General features: G+C 41.8%; 1 protein-coding gene across 1 annotated transcript in view; it reads left to right on the top strand.

Annotated features, from left to right (window-relative positions):
- The window catches only part of LOC140459619 (phosphatidylethanolamine-binding protein 4), a 461051-nt gene that overhangs the window by 128319 nt on the left and 317829 nt on the right, over positions 1-14903 (top strand). The window contains exon 4 of the mRNA XM_072553909.1: positions 8063-8161. Within this exon, the coding sequence (XP_072410010.1) occupies positions 8063-8161 (99 nt within the window). The remainder of the gene's footprint in view (positions 1-8062; positions 8162-14903) is intronic.

The following is a 14903-nucleotide window of genomic DNA, read 5'->3' as shown; positions in this document are numbered from 1 at the left end:
CACACTGTTTTCCTCACACGCTACATTGTTCTCAAGTGTAGTATCATCTGCTAACTTTAAAATCTGTTGGAGGTCGTTAAATTACAAAAGAAAGGGTGATGAGAAAACAGTAAGAAGAACACATGCAAAGGAGTATAATCTTAAAGTTTGAACGAGACATTCCATGGTGGTCTCCATCAATGGGGCAACAGATTAGAGACATGTTGAGCCTCTAGGTATATTTGACAGAATTCATAAGGAAGTGCTTCTCCAAGAAGAAGTTATTTCTGACCTATGTTTGCTGTTATTAGGTTGACTAATGAGCTTAGCAGCTCCAAACATGAGTGAGAAACTGACTGCGATTTATGGAGTTGAGATTGTGTAGCTGGGAAAGCATAGCAGGTCAGGCAGCATCTGCGGAGCAGGAGATGAGGCTTGTGGGCTGGGGCTGAGAAATAAACGAGAGGGATTTAGGGTTGGGGGGAAGGTAGCTGAGAAAGCAATAGGTGGATGAAGTTGAGGGAGAGGGAGAAGGTGATAGGTCGGGGGGGGGGAATGATGGAACAGGTCAGGAGGGCGGTGCGGAGTTGGAGGCTTGGAACAGGGATAATGTGAGGGGAGGGGAAATCCACATTTATCTAATATGGTTGCAGGGTCCCAAGGTGGAATATGAGGTGTGTTCTTCCTCCAGGTGTTGGGTGATAATGGTTTGGTGGTGGAGGAGGCCCAGAACCTGCATGTCCTTGACAGAGTGGAGGGGGAGTTGAAGTGTTCAGCTACGGGGTGTGGTGGGGTTGGTGAGTGCGGGTGTGCCAGAGATGTTCTCTGAAATGATCCGTAAGAAGGCGTCCTGTCTCCCCAATGTAGAGGAGACCACGTAGGGTGCAACAGATGCAGGAGATGACATTGGTAGAGGTACAGGTAAATTTCTGACAGATGTGGAAGGATCACTTGGGCCTTGGACGGAGGTGAGTGGAGGGGAGTGGTTTGGCGCAGGTCTTGCACTTCCTGTGGTGGCTGGGAAAGGTGCCAGGACTGGGGTTTGGGCTGGTGGGGTCGTGGACTTGACGAGGGAGTTGCGGAGGGAATGGTCTCTCCGGAACACTGATGGGAGTAGGGAGGGAAATATATGTTTTTGGTGGTGGTGTCCCTTTGGAGGTGGCAGAAGTGGCAGAGCATGATGCGATGTATGTGGAGGTTGGTGAGGTGGAAGGTGAGGACCAGGGGGGTTCTGTTCTTGTTGCGTTGGAATGGGTGGGGTTCAAGAGCAATGGTGCGTGAAGTGGAGGAGATGTGCTGGAGGGCATCATCAACCACATGGGAAAGGAAGTTGCGATCATGGAAGAAGAAGGCCATCTGGGACTTTCTGAGGTGGAATTGGTCATTCTGGTAACGATGCGGCAGAGGCGGAGGAATTGGGAATAAGCGATGGCATTTTTATAGGAAGAAAGGTGGCATGAGGTGTAGTCTAGGTAACTGTGGGAGTCGGTTGGCTTGTAGGAGATGTCTCAGGGTTAGTTGGTTGCTGGAGATGGTGATGGTGATGGAGATGTCCGGGAAGGGGAGGGAGGTGTCCGGGATGGTTCAGGTGAATTTGAGGTCTTTACTTATTTATAAGCGATTTATGGAGTGGAGAGCAGTTTGGAAAGTTGCCAGTAGCAGCAGAGGAGTCATTGGGGGTGTGTTTTTCTGGGTCTGGGAGCAGCCTTTTGAGATGGCTGTCAACTGGGGTTGGAAGGAGGGGAAAAACCATTTGTTCAGATAGCCTTTGAGCAGATTGCGATTTGCTGGAGCTCTGTGTCTGTCTCCCACATCCAGGAATGAAAGAGATTTCAAGGGAAGGTAGTTGCAAGAAATGATGAGACAGGGTAGAGATTATAAGGGCAGTGCAAGGATAAGGTGACCACCAAGGGTTGGTGGAGAAGGAGGCTGCAAGAAGAACAGGGGGTAAAGGAGGCTCAAAAGCAGGAAAAGGGAGGTGACAGAAAAAGAACAATTTTAAACTTGCCAATCAAAAGATATTTCTTAATGGGAGCTGGGAAAAGTTGAGATTACTAAGGATCTGAATTCTTTGCAACTCAAAGTGGAACTTCTAGTTGAAGGTTGCAAATGTTCTCAAGGTACAACAGAGGGAAAAAGGTTGTGGATGCATTTGGAATAGACCCTGTGTCATTTGTTAAGTTTAAACCGAAGATTGTGGTATGCGATGTAGGAACAAATGTTTGTAGCTGGCAGATAAAACTGTTCTCGTTTTGTGTATATGCAATGGCAATAGCTGGTCAGTGTCCATGTACTGTGCACATGTAAATCAAGGGTGAATTGGTGATGGGATACTTCCCTCCGTGGAGGTATTTCAGTATAGATGCAATCCGTTTCGGAGTTTTGCGATTCAGGCAGAGGACCGCCCCATCACTTTAGGTTAACTCGGCAGAGGTGACAAACATGATCTTACTGATGCCACCCACAATTCCAGAGTGAAAATGTAAAAGTTAAATGTAAATCCATCCATCTGTTTGTCTACTGAGGTGTCATTTTCTCTCTGGGCTCCATTTCTGCGTCCTGGCTCACTCCAATATATTAATATTTACAGGCACATGCATGCACACACACCTCGCAGTCTCGGTTCAGAAGAGGGGTGACTGGACCCGAAATGTCGGCTTTGCTTTGTCACCATAGATGCTGGCAGATGTGCTGAGTTTCTTCAACAAGTTCTCTTTTTCAGATTTCAAGCATAGACACTTGTTTCATGAAAATGATCTGAGTGAGAGTAGTCCAGAGCTGCCGGGAAGGAGTTAGCTCCTGACAAATCATGCTTAATGAATATTTGAGTTGTTTGAGGAGGCAACAAACAGGATGGATAAAGGGGAACCAGTAGATGTAATGTATTTGGATTTCCAAAAGTATTTAATAAGATACTGCACTTTAAAAGATATGAGCCTTTGTTATTGGGGGGAGCATTTTTGATGTAAGACAAAGAGGTAGGATAATTGATGGTGCATTTTCAGGATGGCAACCTGGAATTAGTGGGATGCCACAGTGAAAAGTGCTGGGGCCACAATTAATCACGATATGTATTAATGACTTCTATGATGCAAGTGAATGTACTATTGCTACATTTGTGGATAATATAAAAATTTACATGAGGGGAGGTCATGGTGGTGACACAGAGTCTACAGAGGGATATAGGCAGGTTCAGTAAGTGTGGGAAAATATCGAATCACAAAACAGAGAAGATGAATATTATTCAAATGGACAAAATGCAGAAATCTTACACAGAAGAATTTTGAGGGTCTGCGTTCATGAATCATGAAAACCGAGCATCCAAGTTCAGCAGCGAAGAGAGAACGCAAATGTGATTTTGGCCTTTTTTTCAAAGGAAGTAGAATTATTTTTTTAAAAGATGAAGTCTTGTATAAACTATACCAAGCACAAGTCAGAGCACACCTAAAATCCTGTCAACGTTTTGGGGCCCCTTATCTGTGGGGAAATGTTCTGGCATTTGAGGTAGTTTGTGAGATTGATTTCAGGTATGGAGGTATTTTCTCATGAGGGGAGTTTGAGTAGATTAGGCTTATGCTTGTTTACGTCCCAAAGAATTGGATTAGACTTTTTGAAACATGAGAGATTCTTCGGGGACTTGACCATTGTAAAGGACTGAAAAATGTGTTGCTGGAAAAGCGCAGCAGGTCAGGCAGCATCCAAGGAGCAGGAGAATCCATGTTTCGGGCATAAGCCCTTCAGGAAACGTATGCTCGAAACGTCGATTCTCCTGCTCCTTGGATGCTGCCTGACCTGCTATGCTTTTCCAGCAACATATTTTTCAGCTCTGATCTCCAACATCTGCAGTCCTCACTTTCTCCTCCATTGTAAAGGACTGTCTTTTTATTTTTGTGTCTTTAAAACTGTGGACTGCTTTGAAAAAGAAGTTCTTAAAAATTGGTTTGCCAGGATGGCTGTGCAATTTTACAACAAAGAATATGATACCTGTCATGAACTCTGTTTCTGTGACTGTAGGTTCCTCCTGATGAGGAGCTGAGGAGTTGTTTCCGAGTGAAGCTGATTATTTCTTGTCTAACTGAGCAGGTTAGAACTGGAATCAAGTTCCAGAGACATAGGCAGAAAGAGAGAGAAAGATACACGTTACAGAGACTTAGGCACAGAGAAAGAGAGAGCGAGGAAGACACAAAAGTGCATTTAGTGCAGCGGGGTGTAGTATGTTTGCTGCAGTGTCTTTGGTTTCCTTGAGTATTTATTAGAACTTGTTCTCGGGTGGATTGTACATAACTTGCAGAAAGAATAAGTTTGGTGCATCGATCCAGCTTTGCTCAGTCATACTGTTGTGCTACTTTTCAAATCTGGGGTAAAGCCACTTCGTGATGATAAGGTGGGAATGAAACAATTGAAAACATCAGTCAAGTTACTTGATGGTGTTTGGCAGACATGAGAAGATGTTGAACTTAGACACATGATTTTACATACAATGGAGAATACTGCAGATGGAAATGAATTCTTATTCAGAAGGTGCTTAATTAATCTGTGTTTAATAGTGCATAGTACATGCAGAGAACTTCTCAGTCATGTATCGTCCTGTTACTAGAAAAGTGGCAAAGCTAACACTGTTTTATATCAAATGATCAACTCATCATATGGTTTAGCAGATTGCCGGCAGTCAGTCATTAATCCTGTAAAGTTTTACACACACAATGTGTTGTGCCCACAAACTGTTTTGACTGCATGCAACACAAATCTATACCAGTAAAATACATGCTGTTTTCTCACAAGCAGGAAGGCATGCGTGTTCCCATTTGAGAGTGTCATTTCACAGAACGTGGTCTTGTTGGTCTTTCAGTTGTTGCAGCCTAAAGTCATTATGTTGTTGAGACAAACAAGGAATTTCCAGAATTGTCTTTGATTTACAACATTTGTTGCAAGTTGAGTTTGAGTTATTTCCCCTCTTTCAGCAATTTCTCCTTCACCTTGTATCACTTGCTTCAAATCAATAATATGATTATGGGATCCTGCACGAGCCCCACTTGTGCCTGTGGGCAATGTGAAACAATCATTGTTCCATGCCAACTCAGGCCCACTCCAACACAACTGTAAACAGATGACTTTTAAAAAAAAAAATTAGTACTGCTGCTGTCTGTGGTGGAGAAAGATGAATGCTGAAGGTATTTGACAGGGGGTCCGTCTGGTAGGATGCTTTCACCTGGATGGTGTCAAGCTTCTGAAGTGTTGTTAAAGCTGCACTTGTCCACACATGTGAGGAGCATTCCATGACACTCCCAACTTGTGCCTTGGACATGTTGGATAGGCTTTGGGGAGTCAGGAGCTGAGTTACTCCCTGCTGATTTTTTGCCTGCCCTTGTAACCATGGTATTTTTGATAGCTGGTCCAGTTTAATTTCTGGTCAATGTTCACCTCCAGGTCATTGATTACGGGAATTCAGCATTGGAAGTGCCATTGAATATTAAGGGGTGAAGGTTGTACAGAAACATAGAAAACAGGAGCAGGGGGAGGCTATTTGGCTCATCAAGCCATTCTGCCATTGAACATGATCTTGACTGATTCTTTATCTCAGTGCCTTACCCCTGCTTTCTCACCATGCCCGCTTGTCACTTTCAGCCTCTTGAAAACGCCCTGTTTCTTTCTTAAACATATTCAGTGATTTGGCCTCCATAGTCTTCTGTCATGGAGAATTTCTTAGGCTCACCACCCCTGAGTGAAGAGATTTCTCACCATGTCAGTCCAAAATGCCCTACTGCATATCCTGAGATTGTGACCCCTTGTTATGGATCTCCTGCCAGGTAAAACATCATCCTTATATCCACCCTTGTCAAACATCTTTATGTTTTGAAGAGATTCCCCTCTTGTTCTACAAAACCCCAGAGAATAAGGCCCAGTCAACCCGATATGACAAATTGTGTATGACGTATCTTCCAACCCCAGAAGTTTTGCTTGGATTTTAAGAAAATTTTATGATACCAGCTAATGATAATATTGGGCAAGTCAAATCCTAGAGTGAAACCTGGCTGGATAACTGACTTCCTTGGTGGCGAAGCTTCACAAGGCAATTATTCAAGATAGCATTAGTACTCATGTGGACAATGATGGGTTGATTTCGAAGAGTCAGCACGGATTTTTAAAGAGGAAGTTGTGTTGAATTAACTTGCTGGAGGTTTTCAAGATGTAGCAGAAAGGGTTGATGAAGGTACTGTTTTTGCACTATAATTGGACTTACTGAAGGATTTGTTTCAGTGCGACATGATAGACTTGTGAAGAAAGGTATCAGTCATGGCAGAAAAAGAATAGTAGCAATGTGGATACAAAATTGAGTGATTGGAAACAGTGGAATGATGAATGGATATCTTTCTGGAGTTCCTACGTATCAATATTGGGACCCTTGTTCTTGCTGATATATATATATATTATCTGGATCTTGTGCAGGAGACAATTTCAAAGTCTGCAAATGGCTCAAACATTGGAAGAATTGTACACTGAGTTAGTATGGAATTCCAAAAGCACATGGTTAGGTTGATGGAAAGGTAGCAGACGAGGTTCAAAGCAGAGAAGTGTGAGGTTATGCACTTTGTTTGGAAGGACATTGAAAGATAATTTTATATAGAGGATACAATTCGAAAGGGAACACAGGAGCAGGTAGGGCTGGGTAGGATTGATATGACAGAGCATTTGATACAGCATACAGTGTACTTGGCTTTTTAAATAGGGGCATGGAGCACAAGGGCAAGGAGTTAATGTTGACTTTGTACACTTGTCAGACCTTAGCTGGAATAATGTGTACATTTGTGAGCATCGCATTATTAAAAAGATGTGACTATGTTGGAGAGAATGCAGAAGCAATTTACAATGATAGTTCCAGGAATGAGGAACTTCAGTTCTGAGGATACATTGAAGAAGTTTGTTTCAAAGTCATGAGCAGGAATGGAGAAGCTGTTCCACTCGTAAATGGAAAAAGAATGAAAAGGCATAGATTTAAAGTGATGTGAGAAAAATCTTTTTCACACTGCAAGTAGTTACGGCCTAAAATGCATTGCCTGAAAATCTGGTGGAGTCAGGCGAAAATGAGGCATTCAGCAGAGCATTGGATGACTACTTGTGTACAAATGGTATGCACAAATTTGTTGATGGATCCATTGCAGGAACAATAGGCTGAATGGCCTCCTTCTGCAATTAACTCATGCAATGACAGATGATAAGTTTTCTTTTTGCAGTTTGGCTCTGATGGTGGTCACTCACTGAACATTTTCACAGAGGCTGCCAATATTGTTTTCAGAATACAGGTTTATCACACAAGAGAAAGAAAACAACAAATCTCTCTTTCTCTCTCTCTGTTTCTCTCCTACACCTATATTATACATATATTGACATCAAAAAGACAATTTGGGAAGATTATAACATAATCGCAAAAAAAATTGAGCCCTTTCCCAACTATGTCCTTTTCAGTTACTCATTCTTGAAGTATTTGAAGTGTCGCTTCTCTCTTAATTTTTACAGTTCTTTGATCAAGTTATTCTTTCCAGCCTTCCTTCCTGGAATGTGAAGCAGTTAAAGATCTCTTTTCAACTGTTATGGCTTGAAAAGAGTTTTGTTAAGTTCTGATAGGCTATTGATTTCTACCAACTGAGAAAGCCTGGAGACTTCAAGAAACTAAACTTCACAGTGTCAAGGCTTCTACAAAGTAATAAAAACTGCCCGCCTACTCGGATGACTTATTTGGAACTCAACGTACCAATGGCCTTGACCCTCTGTTTCTTTATCATTAAACTCAACACAAGTTCACTGCTGAAAATAATTTTCTGATCATTATTTTAAAAAAACTGAATGCTCATGTCCATTTTCCCTCACTTTTGAATCGAAATTCCCAAATAATGACAATATATATACTGTGTTGAATTTATTAATGCAAGCATTTTTTTGATAAATATTTCCCCTCGACCTTGAAAGAAGATTTAACTCACTTCGATAGCTTTCAAGTTTGAGTGGTATGATTCTAGCACGGTGATTCTTGTTTTGTTGATTCAGAGCAATGCTTTTAATTGTGTGCAACATATTTATCTAACAGGACATGAAATACATCCTGATAATGGCGGATCCAGATGCCCCGAGCAAGGAAAACCCCAAATACCGTTTCTGGAGACATTGGTTGGTGACCAACATACTTGTAAGTGGTGTCTGATTATAGTTGTGCAGCCTAATTAACTTACGCACAATTCAGCATAACTTATTTGAAAAAAAAATGACTTTGAGATCTGATTTTGTTCTTTTGTTTTAGCTAAACTGCTTACAGCAACTTAACATTAATGAAATACTGCCCTCCCAAACAACAGTCACAAACTCTGATCATGGTCTTCTCTGTTACGAATGTTTCATTTTGCTTCTGTAAAAAAAACTCTTTCAATGAACAGGATCTTGTAGATGAGATTTGTTCCAGAATTGTGTGTAAGGTCCATTGAGGCCTATCTGAATATCAGGAGAAAGTGAGGACTGCAGATGCTGGAGATCAGAGCTGAAAATGTGTTGCTGGAAAAGTGCAGCAGGTCAGGCAGCATCCAAGGAGCAGGAGATAGAGGGAGGAAGAGAGCTTCTTCAAGGAAGGCATCCTTGCAAGAGGATTTGCTGAAGGTTAAAATCTTCTAGGAGATTTCTATCTGAATATCAGAACCATCTCGCTGCATTTCCTGTACAGTTGTCGAATAATGGTGCTAGTTTGTTGCTTGGCAACCAAAAATTAATTTGAAGGGGATAATAGCTTGTTAAATAACTTGTTAACATGACAATTCACCTCATTGATATTTGGCTTCTCACCTGAATGAATATGCCAAACATCATGAAGGACATGGATAGGGTAAATACACAAGGTCTTTTTTCTGGGGTGGGGGCATCCAGAATTGGAGGGCATGGGTTTAGGGTGAGAGGGGAAAGATATAAAGGGAACCTAAGGTGCAACCTTTTAATGCAGAGGGTAGTGCATGTATGGAATGAGCTGCCAGAGGAAGTCGTGGAGGCTGGTACAAGTACACCATTTAAAAGGCATCTGCATGGGTATATAGGTTTAGAGGATATGGGCCAAGTGCTGGCAAATGGGACTAGATTAGGTTAGGATATCTGGTCAACATGGATGAATTGGACCGAAGGGTCTGTTTTTGCGCTGCACATCTCTGTGACTGTCTGACTGTAAGAGAGGCATTGAGAATTCATGTCAGGTGGCAAAACCCCTGTGGCAGTTACTTCAAGAACCGTAGATAGAGGCAGCAGGCATGAATTTTAGAACAAAAGTGAACATTGACAAAAGGAATGTGATGCGTATGAAAAAAATCACCAAGAAATATTCATATGTTCAAAAAGATTCAAAAGTTTATGATAGTTAATGTCTGCAAGTGGAAGATTTGACAAAGAAATAAAAACCAGGATAACAAAAGGGATGGCCATGTTGTGTAAGACAAAATGATTGTTGACCAGAAGTCTGAACAAAATGTTCAAAAATAGCAACTTCTGAGGAGCACAATTTGAAATGGTGTATTGTGTGCATGTGACACTTGGATCTTAGAGAAAAAGGAGACCAACTTGCTAAATAGCTTTGAACTGTGGATTAAGAGGAGAATGGATAGAAAACATTCCAAATGATGAAGTATAGAGGAGAGTGAATGAAGACTGAAAGTTGTACACAATTAGGAAAAGCCTGAGAGACTGGGTGCTCTGAGGAAATGGCCTTGCAAGAGACACAGTAGATCACATGTTTTGAAGAAAAGAAAAGGAACATCCATGTTGGGTGTCTTGAAAATTGAGGGAAGGTTTGGTTCACTTAAAATAAAAGGATGGGATAAAGAGATATGGAAACAATATGAGCCAAGGACCACCTTCAGCCTGTAGACAAGGGACATGATGTGATGATGACTGATTTTTAGGCTTTGCCTTTTGTGAAACATCCCCCTCCTTGGCTTGGACAAGGATTTATAATTTAACCCGTAGTCCCATACGTAGGTGGACCACTTCTTCAACTCAGTTTTAATCGTTCTTTTCATAATATAACATGACATAGTTGGTGTTATTTAGATATGGATAATGATGTTATTTTGACTTGATTGTTGCTTATAATTGGGATGGGTTGAAGTTATCGTTATGAGATTCTGTTATGGAGGACTGATTTAATCAGTACATCTTGTCCAAGAATAACGACTGGATTCTGTAAGAATGGAGCGAATCAGAAAATAATGTTGTCAAAATGTGGTTGCACTGTATCATTGAATCGATATAATTTATTTGTATTGAACCTTAACTCTCTAATACGCATTTGCCAAATGAACAGCCATTCTGTCCATTCACCTGTGGAACCAGAACAGGTCAGTGAAATGTAGCCCCAAGTTCTTTCTGCTCCTCGTTGAAAGAAGCTTTGAGAATCTTAACCCGATGTATGCAGCCAGCAGAGGTAGCAGCAACACAATGGAGTTGCCGTTTGTGGGAATGTAGTGGCTGCGATTGCAGTGAGAGCGACCTTTTGGCAGAGGTAACAGTTTTCATGAAGTTGGTACAATGGCATGGTTTCTGCTTGGGCAGACCCAAACATGTCCGTAGCTTAAAAGAAAAGCTATGGATTGGTCATGACTTGGAGACAGTAAGGACTGCAGATGCTGCAAGTCAATGTCAACAGATGTGAAGCTGGAAAAACACAGCAGGTTAGACAGCATCCGAGGAGCAGCAAAGTCAACATATCGGGCCAAAACCACTCGTCAGAATTGATGAAAGATTTTGTCCAGAAACATGTCTAGATCTCTGAATGAGCAATTCACTTCGTACCATTCTCTTGCCTTCTCACATTCTTTCTTTTTAAATAACAGGTTAGTTCCCTTTTGAATGCTTCGATTCTACATCCTCCACATACTCAGACAGTGCATTCAGACCTTCTCAACCTGTGTGGCAAAGCTTGACCACATTTCATTTCCAAGTGGAAACTGTTTCCCCCTGTCAACTCTGTCTATGTTGCTCATGATTTTTGATGCACTACCTCTGTCCTTCTTTTCTTCAAGGAAGATACTCCGAATGTCATAACCTAATCGGCAACTGTTCTTATTAATTATGTCTTCACCTTCTCCAAGGCCTTTACATCCTTTCCAAAGTAAGTCTCCTGGTACTGGGTGCAGTGCTCCACCTGAACACCTGCCTTGTATAAGGTCAATGTAACCTGACTGCTGTTGTACTCTCGATCCCGATGAATAAATCCAACTAAACTATACGCTTTATTAGTCACTCTCAATCTGTCCAGTCAACCTAAAGGTTACACAAGAACTTTAATTTCCTCTGTTCTTTATTTAATGTTGTTAATCTACTTTCTTCTTACCAAGATGAATTACTTCATATTTTTCTGTAGTGAATGTAAACTCAGGAAGGATGTACCTGATGACCGGGGAGTCAAGTGCCAGGTGTCAGAGTGTAAAAATATGGAGTAGACTTTCCTCAGAAAATTGTGAACTTGTGAAATGCTTTGCTACAGAAAGTGGTTGAGGCCCAAATACTCAATGTTTTCAAGGAGGAGGGAGATACAGTGTTTAGGGCTAAAGAGATCAGGGTGTACAGGGAGAAAGCAGCAACAAAATACTGTATTGGATGACCATCCTTAATCATATTGAATGGTGGTATTGGTTTGAAGGCCTGAATGTCCGACTCCCTCTTTCTGTTATTCTGTACTTAATCTGACCCTCATCTCTTAATTATACCAATTTGTCTGTGTCCTTTTGAATTTCTACACTTTCCTCTTCTCAGTTCACAGTTCTTCCAGGTTTTGTATCTGCAAAGTTTTGAATTTGCGCTCTGCACAACAAGACCTGGGAGTTAATATACGTTAGGGAAACAAGGAACCCAACACTGACCCATCGGGAACTCCGCACCAAGCTTGAAATGGAATCAGTTGAAATTTCGTCTCATTACATGCATTCGGTCACGAGGTCCAAAACAGGTCCCTGAGAAAGCATCGCACAAATACAACATTTTATTTGATTGTGTTTTTCAAAACATTCCACAAATATATAATAGAAGTAGATGAAGGGAAAAATGTATTTCTATTTTAACAATGACTTAATTTCACTGTGGATCACTGATGTATTCAAAAAGAGGAACCAATAGTGGAACATATGGCCATTTCTACTCCTGTGAATATTTGCTGTCAAAGTTACGATAATATAATAATCATTTCATAGAAATATCCTGTGCATATTGTGTTTACAACACTATCTATGTCTGTTACCACACCTTAAGCCTTGAAGTGACTCACAAAATTAACATATAATGAGTTAAAATTCTGGACCCAAAAAGCAGGAAACTTTTTTGTATGCTTCTTATTGCACTGAAGGCTTCATAGAGTCAGAGAGTCATCGAGATGTACATCATGGAAACAGACCCTTCAGTCCAACCCGTCCATGCCGACCAGATATCCCAACCCAATCTCGTCCCACCTGCCAGCACCTGGCCCATATCCCTCGAAACCCTTCCTATTCATATACCCATCCAAATGCCTCTTAAATGTTGCAATTGCACCAGCTTCCACCACATCCTCTGGCAGCTCATTCCATACAGGTTCCACCCTCTGTGTGAAAAGTTGCCCCTTCGGTCTCTATCTTTTCCCTCTCACCCTTAACCAATGCCCTCTAGTTCTGGACTCCCCGACCCCAGGTAAAAGACTTTGTCTATTTATCCTATCCATGCCTCTCATAATTTTGTAAACCTCTATAAGGTCACCCCTCAGCCTCCGACGCTCCAGGGAAAACAGCCCCAGTCTGTTCAGCCTCTCCCTGTAGCTCAGATCCTCCAACTCTGGCAACATCCTTGTATATCTTTTCTGAACCTTTTCAAGTTTCACAACATCTTTCCGATAGGAAGGAGACCAGAATTGCATGCAATATTCCAACAGTGGCCTAACCCATGTCCGGTACAGCTGCAACATGGCCTCCCAACTCCGTACTTTGACCAATAAAGGAAAGCATACCAAACGCCGCCTTCACTATCCTATCAACCTGCGACTCCACTTTCAAGGATCTATGAACCTGCACTCCAAGGCCTCTTTGTTCAGCAGCATGCCCTCGGACCTTACCATGAAGTGTATAAGTCCTGCTAAGATTTGCTTTCCCAAAATGCAGCACCTTGCATTTACCTGAATTAAACTCCATCTGCCACTTCTCAGCCCATTGGCCCATTTGGTCCAGATCCTGTTGTAATCTGAGGTAACCCTCTTCGCTGTCCACTGCACCTGCAATTTTGGTGTCATCCGCAAACTTAATAACTGTACCTCTTATGCTCGCATCCAAATCATTTATGTAAATGACAAAAAGTAGAGGGCCCAGCACCGATCCTTATGGCACTCCACTGGTCACAGGCCTCCAGTCTGAAAAACAACCCTCCACCAGCACCCTCTGGATTCTACCTTTTGAGCCAGTTCTGTATCCAAATGGCTAGTTCTCCCTGTATGCCATGAGATCTAACCTTGCCAACTAGTCTCGCATGGGCAACCTTGTCGAACACCTTACTGAAGTCCATATAGATCGCATCTACTGCTCTGCCCTCATCAATCTTCTTTGTAACTTCTTCAAAAAACTCAATCAAGTTTGTGAGACATGATTTCCCATGCACAAAGCCATGTTGACTATCCCTAATCAGTCCTTGCCTTTCCAATACATGTACATCCTGTCCCTCAGGATTCCCTCCAACAACTTGCCCACCACCAAGGTCAGGCTCACCGGTCTATAGTTCCCTGGCTTGTCTTTACCGCCTTTCTTAAACAGTGGCATCACGTTTGCCAATCTCCAGTCTTCCGGCACCTCACCTGTGACTATCGATGATACAAATATGTCAGCAAGAGGCCCAGCAATCACTTCTCTAACTTGCCACAGAGTTCTTGGGTACACCTGATCAGGTCCTGGGGATTTATCCATCTTTAACCGTTTCAAGACATCTAGCACTTCCTCCTCTGTAATCTGGACATTTTGCAAGGTGTCACCATCCATTTCCCTGCAATCTATATCTTCCATATCCTTTTCCACAGTAAATACTGATGCAAAATATTCATTTAGTATCTCCCTCATTTTCTGTGCTCCACACAAAGGCTACCTTGCTGATCTTTGAGGAGCCCTATTCTCTCTCAAGTTACCCTTTTGTCCTTAATATATTTGTAAAATCCCTTTGGATTCTCCCTAATTCTATTTGCCAAAGCTATCTCATGTCCCTGTTTTGCCCTCCTGATTTCCCTCATAAGTATACTCCTACTGTCGTTCTCCTCTTCTAAGGATTCACTCGATCTATCCTGTCTGTACCTGACATCCTTTTTCTTAACCAAACCCTCAATTTCTTTAGTCATCCAGCATTCCCTTTACCTACCAGCCTTTCCTTTCACCCTAACAGGAATATACTTTCTCTGGATTTTTGTTATCTCATTTCTGCCTCCAATCAGCTTTCGAAAGTTCTTGCCTAATACCGTCAAAATTGGCCTTTCTCCAATTTATAACTTCAACTTTTAGATCTGGTCTATCCTTTTCCATCACTATTTTAAAACGAATAAAATTATGGTCGCTGGCCCAAAAGTGCTCCCCACTGACACCTCGGTAACCTGCCCTGCCTTATTTCCCAAGAGTAGGTCAAGTTTTGCACCTTCTCTAGTAGATCCATCCACATACTGAATCAGAAAATTGTCTTGTACACACTGAGGAAATTCCTCTCCATCTAAACCTTTAATACTATGGCAGTCCCAGTCGATGTTTGGAAAGTTAAAATCCCCTACCATAATTACCCTATTATTCTTACAGATAGTTGAGATCTCCTTAGAAGTTTTTTCCTCAATTTCCCTCTGACTATTGGGAGGTCTATAATACAATCCCAATAAGATGATCATCCCTTTCTTATTTCTCAGTTCCACCCAAATA

The sequence above is a fragment of the Chiloscyllium punctatum genome, chromosome 35 (assembly GCF_047496795.1).
Source record: "Chiloscyllium punctatum isolate Juve2018m chromosome 35, sChiPun1.3, whole genome shotgun sequence".
In the NCBI taxonomy this organism is placed as follows: Eukaryota; Metazoa; Chordata; class Chondrichthyes; order Orectolobiformes; family Hemiscylliidae; genus Chiloscyllium; species Chiloscyllium punctatum.
The sequence above is the reverse complement of the archived record's forward strand: the minus strand, read 5'-3'. Positions and strand labels throughout refer to the sequence as shown.